Here is a 6,969-nt window from a genome sequence, read left to right on the forward strand (position 1 = left end):
GGGCGGGAAGAATGCCCTGGGCTGTGGAGGGAGGGTAGGGGGTTGCTCCACAGCATCCCCCCTGAGTGTGGAGGCAGAGCTGGACCATCTGAGCAGTGTTTGCAGATTTTCCAATGAGAAACAGATTTCATGACAATTTTAAAGGCAGCTTTATTGAAATAGAATTAATGCAATAAAACTGCCATGTTTAGAGTGTATTTTATAGGGTGTGATGTATGCATGCATGTATATCTATCCCTGAAGCCATCTCCACAATCAAGGTCAGATTCCCATTACCTTCAACCCTTTCTACATGCTCTGTGGGAACCCTTCCTTCCCACCCATCCATGCCCATCCTCCAGCCATCCAGTGCCCTGATTTCCGTCAGTAGAAAGGAGATTGCATTTACAAGATGTTTATCTAGATGGAACCACGCAGCCTGCGTGCTGTTTCCGTCTGGCTGCTTTCACTTAGCATCACGATTCTGAGATGGTGTCTGGGTTACGCTGCGATCCACAACACCCAGGGAGAAAGAGGAAGCTGTCTGCGCCTGTAAAGACTGTTGGACTCGGACCCCAAGGGACAGTCTGCTCTCTTCTCCACGGGGGCAACAAGTCAGAATTGGCAGTGCGTTTGAGTTCTGAGTTACCTGTGTTGCGGCATGTACTCCATTCCTTTCTCTGACTGAATCGCGGTCCATCGTGCAACTAGATCCCATTTGGCTTATCCATTCACCTCTTGATCATCACTTAGGTTGCTTCCAATTTTTGACTATTACAAATAAAGCTAAGAGGAGCATATGTGAATAAAGATTATGAATGCGCTTTCATTTTCCTTGGTTAAATATCAAGGAATGGATTGAATAGGCTAAATGGTGGCTTCATTAGGCTACCTGGAAGGTGTATGATGACGTTTTAAAGAAAATGTCCAACTTATTTCCAAAGTGTTAGCTTAGAATCTGATCAAATATTGTGCCCATTAAAAAGTCAAATTGTTTGACTCCTATTGTTGAGGTATAAGTGTTCTTTATATATTCCAGATACAATGGTTTTGTCAGAGATGTGTTCTGCAACTGTTTTCTCCCAAGCTATGGTTTGCATTTTCATTTTTATAGTACTGTCTTTTGAAGAGAAAAATGTTTAAGCTTTCATAAAGTCTGATTCATGAGTTTTCTTCCTATTATAATTTGTATTTTTGGTGTGATTTTTAAAAAACGTTTCAAAGTATAAGTTAGGTGGAGGTTTACTTATCATATCGTCAAATTTATATCCAACATTTTAAACTATTTATCAACTGCCCCCAACAGTTCATCCTTCACCCGCTCCTTGATTTCTCTCCTCCCTGGTGGGGGACAGCTGTCTTCCATTTGCCCAGGTTGGCACCATCCACACTCCTGTCCAGCGCTCTGTCTTCCCTCTCTTGCCCGTCCCTCTTTGGGAATCACTAAGGTCTGTGCTCTTTGGTTTGAAATCTTCATCTTGTTTTGCTTTTTTATCAGTAGGCTTATCTAATATTTAGCCTTTTGTGATCGGCTGATCTCTCACAGCATACTGTCCTCCAGGCCCACCCCTGTCATGGGGAACTTCGTGGTTTTTGTTTTGTTTTTAGCAAAACATGCTTTTGATATGACCTTTAGGAAAGTGTTTGCCAAACCCAATGTCACTGAAATGGTCTCCTGTGTTTTCCTCGAGGCGTCATAGGATTTGCTTTGACCTTGGGTTCTATGAGTCACTTCAGGTGCATTCTTAGAGATCGTGAAATAGTACCCTCTTTTACATTTCGTTTTCTTGACAGCTTTGTAAAAAATCAAACAACTGCACATATATATGTGCCTATCCTTGCACTTTGTCTTCTGGTCATTGATCTATTTGTCTTTCTTTATATCAATTCTATACTGTCATGATTAGTTTTATAATCACATTTGAAATCAGGCAGTATAATTCATCCAACTCCCCTCAAATTGCCATGTTCTTGTCTAATAGTCATATCATACGTGCCTGTTCTGAGTCAGTTTTGATTAATTTTTCTTCTCATTGCGAATCACACTTTCCCACTTTCTTGCATTTCCATTAGTTATTAAACGAGATATTTGACATTGTAGATTTTACTTTGTTGGATGCTGAATACGTTTGTCTTCCCATCAATATTCGTGAGCTTTGTCTGAAACGTAGTTGAAGTATTTGGAAATAATTTGATTCTTTGTTCATCTTGTCTTTAAGTTTTGGTAGGCAGGATCAGTGCAATATTTCATCTTTGGCTAACTTGACCAAACTGCTGAGGTCAAACCTTTCTGGGTTCTCTCCCTGATGCGCAAGAAATCATCACCGTGTCACCGCCGGCTTGCAGGGCGGGAACTATGAAGGGCCCTTTGTGAGCTCCAAGGGTTGTTCCTTCTTATCCTTTGAGGGTCTCTCCCCAGCCTTGAGTAGTCCTCATACACGTGCTCTGATTAGTTTTCAGCTGACGACTTCAGGGGAACCCTCTGCACACCCCTCCGCTCTCTCTGTGGAGCTCTGGTTCTCTCTGGGAACTCTGGCTGCCTTGGACCCTCCGTACCCCGACTCTCTCTCCTTGCATCAGGGAACTCGCTGGGCTCTGCCTGGGGCTTGCAGAGACCTGGACATGCTCTCTAGGCCCACGCTGGGACAATTGTAGAACCGACTTTATTTCTTTACCTTCTCTCAGGGATCCTTCGGGGTTGAACGTCCAATGTGCTTCTAAGAAACATGACGACTTCCTCTATTTTGTATTTTTTTAAAAGTTGTTTTTGGTGGAATGGTTAATCTGTCTTCAGCTACGCCGCCATGTCTAGCTGTGGCAGTGTGGGCCATGATGATTTTTAAGAATCAAAATGCCCCGTCAGATTCTGGGGAAACAATTGAGGCAGATAGATGGGGAAGGTGTAAGACGAGTGAGGTCCACCAACACCAGAACAATCTTTAGGCATTTGATTTTCTAAAGAGAGGTAAAAAGAACAACAACAAAATACCACCCAGCCCCTTATTTAAGAAACTGAAGGCATTCTGAGGCCGATGGATACGATGCCTTTTGCTGTGTCACATAGCCAAGTGACAGAACTGAAATTCAGACCCAGGTAGTCTACAGAGCCATTCTATAGAGTTCATAGCTCATGCCGGTCGATCAACCACAATTCGACTAATTATAAGTTGCTTACATTTTTGGTTTTGTTTTTGTTTTTCTCATTGTGGGAAAGACTCAGTGGCGTGGTGGCTGTTTGCGCTAACCAATTCCTAGCCAACCTAAGTAGCTGACGGCAAGACCGGTTTTCTTGCTGGTGCTGCACGAGCTGGTGTTGTGCTTACGTGCCCTCCGTTCTCCTCCTGTTCTGACAGGCACACACGTGAGGGTTTCCACCAGGCACACAAACTTTGAAGAAAGAATGTACAGCTTCTCCATCCGCATCAGTGATGGAAGCCAACCACCCATGGCAAGGACTGTCGTTTTACCAGGTAGGTCTTTTACTGCAGGCCATTTAGAATAGTGCCTGTCACCATGGGCAACTTGAGGGAAGGCTCGCCTTTGCTGCGAGATTTTGCAAAGACTCCCTTAAAAATTCTACTACCCAATACTCTCTGCTTTGCAGTTACTTTCTGCTCATGTACGGAAGATAGGTGTTTCCGGCCAGCAGATAAACAGCCTGGAATGCCCACGGTGGGCATGGCAGTTGGTATACTCCTGACTACCTTACTGGTCATTGGTGAGTATAATGTTTCAGATCCAAAGATTCCTTTCCTGGACCTCAGAAACATAAACTAATCTCAGGGCCTGAGCTGGTCTGTCTGCAAATGGTAACCTGGGTGATAGTCAAGAGTATAGCTCACCAGTAAACCATATCAACTGTTCCCAGTTAGGAGTTATTGTTTTAGTGCCACCTCTATCCATCACAGTTGGGAAATATAAGGCCCTATAAAACATAAACTATCATTAATTATACCTGGTTGCCAAGGAGAAGGAAACACAGTCTCTGTACCCTTGCTATGTGTCAGATATAGTACTTGATGTTGGTCATTTCATGATGGACAAAACATACACAGATCCTATATTCAAAGCTAAATATTCTAGTCTGCCACTGTTGGAATAGGTGGAAGTTAGCCTCACACCTGAAATGCTATGAGCTTTTCTTTGTATATTTTCATGACTGTAACTCTGTTGCATCTATGCCTTGACCCTTGATTTAGAAAGACGGCAGAGTCCCCTGTTGGGCTTCTTTCTTTCATTTCCATCTTACTCTAGTACTTACTCTTTCTCTCTTTAATGGTTGCCACCACAAGTTAAAGACTGGAAATGGTTACTTCATCGATTCACATGTCCCCAAGTGAAAGGTTTGGGGTATCTAGCAATACAACTAAAAGGGATTACACAGTTTCATATTTTTTTGCCTTGAAAAGAACTTGGGTTCTTTTTACATGGTCTGAATGGTTTCTTCCTGCATCTGATCTTTCTCCTGCCATCCATGCTATTACATGGGGCTCAGACTCTGATTCCTGGGTCTCCTTTCCATATGCTGCCAGTCTGTACTCTTATTAAGGCCCTTCACTGCATGACCTCTGCCCGTCCAAGCATGTGCAAGTTGACCATCATTTTTCCCTGGTCCACACATATCATATTATTCTGTATTTTTTCTTACCTGGTTGATTCTCCTGTTTTGAAAGAAGTTTTGAGTTCATACTGTAAATACCATTTTCTAACACAACCATCTAATTGCACAATTTTGCCACAAATTACAAGTTGACAGAGTTTGGGGATATAAAGAGGTGCAGTGATGTGGCAGAAGAATCTTACAGTTTCACATTCTACCCCCGCCCCCTGAAAGTGCAGTTGAGATCATTATAAGCCCCTAACGTGGCTCTGGGATTCCAGTCTTTTCTGCCGTGGCTCTTCCTGTAATGTCACTGAAGATTAATTTTCTTAAAACTTTTTTATATTTGCCTCTGATTTATGGCATACATTTAGTGCTAAAATGTAACTTTGTGGGCAGTCAAAAATGGGAGAAACTTTGAAAGGTAGGTAGTCTACTCAAAAGTGTCCCCAAATCTGGGCAGGCATCATGCAGAAGGATCATAGAAAATGGAATGTTTGGGGTGGACCCAAGAAAAGTAGGCTTTGGATAGGTGAAAGTTCACCTACACCTGGTTGTTCTGATTAGATTGTTCTTTATTAAAGATAGTAAAAGTTTGAGAGCTCTGTCAGATGCTTACATGAGGATTTTTTTAATCCTTTGAGTAGACAGGACATTAGCATATTATATTCCTTGGTAGATGGACAGCTACCAGGCTTGGTACATGCTGACTCCGAATCAAGTAAGTGATAAGCTCCCTTTTCCAAGAGAGGAAATACCTGGACTTCCTTATTCACCAGGGCAACAAAATCTCCGTTGCATCACAAACAAAACTGAAGTTCCATGAGTCATGTTTTCCTACCATGATGCTACTTTATAGATGAACGTGACAGTGCGTGTTATGATTCTATCTACTTGACCCTGAATTTCCTCCTCCAGGTGTCATTTTAGCAGTGGTGTTTATCCGTCTGAGGAAGAAGAAAGGGGCCGGCAGCGCGGAGGGTACTCAGCGATCTGAAGTCCGACCTCTGAATGCATGAGCCGGAAAAGCAATGTCTGAACTCCAAGTGGCATGCCGATGACGCAGTCATTTAATATTCAATCCCATACTTTTACTTTTCATCCAATATGCACGTACAATGTTTTTACATACTCCCCTCCCCCTCTAAGATTTTACTACTTTTAGATAATTCACGTGCTATAGACCTTCCGGATGCTTTTAATTTTCCCCTGGCATTTTCCTTAGCTATTAATCCCCAAACCAAACCGTTTGTCCCTCTTCAGGAGAGACGGACTACTGAAATATTCTGTACATTTTTCTCTTCATAAAGAACTTGGTTTATTACTTATCCACCACAGAACGTCCTGGATCTCACTGACGCTTTTTTAAAGGTCTGTTCTATGTCCCCTTGTTCCGGCAACTTCCTTGGTAGCTCATTAATTTCAAGGGGAAAGAAAGCAGCAGGGTCTCAGGGGAAAAAGTAAAGCCATTGTCTTCTCCCTTAGCAAAATCTCTTTTGTGATGTTATGAGCCCTCTTTCAGCCAGTATGTCACTCTTCAGTTAAAGTTGTCTTCTTGTTTGTGGGACGCAGAACCGCAGAAGGGATTCAAGCAGGCTGCTGTGCTTTGGCACAGCCTCATTTCATAATCCTCGCTTCAGAAACTCAATGGATCACCATGCAGTGGATGTTTTCTTTATGTGTATATCACTAAAGTATTGGCCATTATTTAATGCATGAAAAGAAAAATAAGGATGCACGAAAGGAATGTGTGTAAAACACCAGAATAAAGGTTGATTGTAGTGGTTTTGTTTCTCCCATCTCTTGGGCTCTGGTTGCTAGTTCTTTCTACTGGTTGCTAGTTCTTTCTACTGGTTCGGAGGGAGAACGGACTCCACCAGTTCTCTATCATGTATGCACATGGCCTCCCACATTTAATTAGTCTGAGGAGTCTAACTAAAAGAAAATAAAAATCCACCACTGACATGACCGCAGGCTGAGGTATTCACGGTAGATACTCTAGGAGGTGACAATTTTTAAGTCAGAGAACCTCTCCCGGCCTGCAGCTGTTGCCTGGCTCCTGATTTGCTCCTGGGAAGCGTTCAACATCACACACCATCCCAGAGTTTGCAGTCATGAGGAAGAGCTCATCTGTGACAAGGTACTCCTACAACAGCTCCTGAAGTAGGCCATTGCTTGTGACTTCTGTAAACCCTGGGGGCTTCTGAAGGTCTGTGGAAGATGCCATGATCTTCAATACCATATTTCTATAAACTTAGAACCCTCTTTGGAAAGTTATAGTATATTTTTGAAAGCAGAAAGATGTGAAACAAAAGAAAGTTCACTGTTCTATTTTTAAGACCCCAGTACAATTTTCCTAAGGATCCCTAGTGGCGGCGTGGTTAAGTGCT

The 6,969-nt window shown here is 42.7% G+C and overlaps 1 protein-coding gene across 1 annotated transcript in view; it reads left to right on the forward strand.

The window, feature by feature from the left end:
- Window positions 1-6,277, forward strand: part of CDH17 (cadherin 17) — a 56,886-nt gene extending 50,609 nt beyond the window's left edge. Inside the window, exons 15-17 of the mRNA XM_004697715.2 lie at window positions 3,333-3,449; window positions 3,584-3,697; window positions 5,498-6,277. Coding sequence (XP_004697772.1) covers window positions 3,333-3,449; window positions 3,584-3,697; window positions 5,498-5,598 — 332 coding nt within the window. The 3' untranslated portion in view covers window positions 5,599-6,277. The remainder of the gene's footprint in view (window positions 1-3,332; window positions 3,450-3,583; window positions 3,698-5,497) is intronic.
- Window positions 6,278-6,969: the final 692 nt, after the last annotated feature.

Source organism: Echinops telfairi, unplaced genomic scaffold, assembly GCF_000313985.2.
Source record: "Echinops telfairi isolate 266 unplaced genomic scaffold, ASM31398v2 ScPeMD7_1;HRSCAF=3_0, whole genome shotgun sequence".
In the NCBI taxonomy this organism is placed as follows: Eukaryota; Metazoa; Chordata; class Mammalia; order Afrosoricida; family Tenrecidae; genus Echinops; species Echinops telfairi.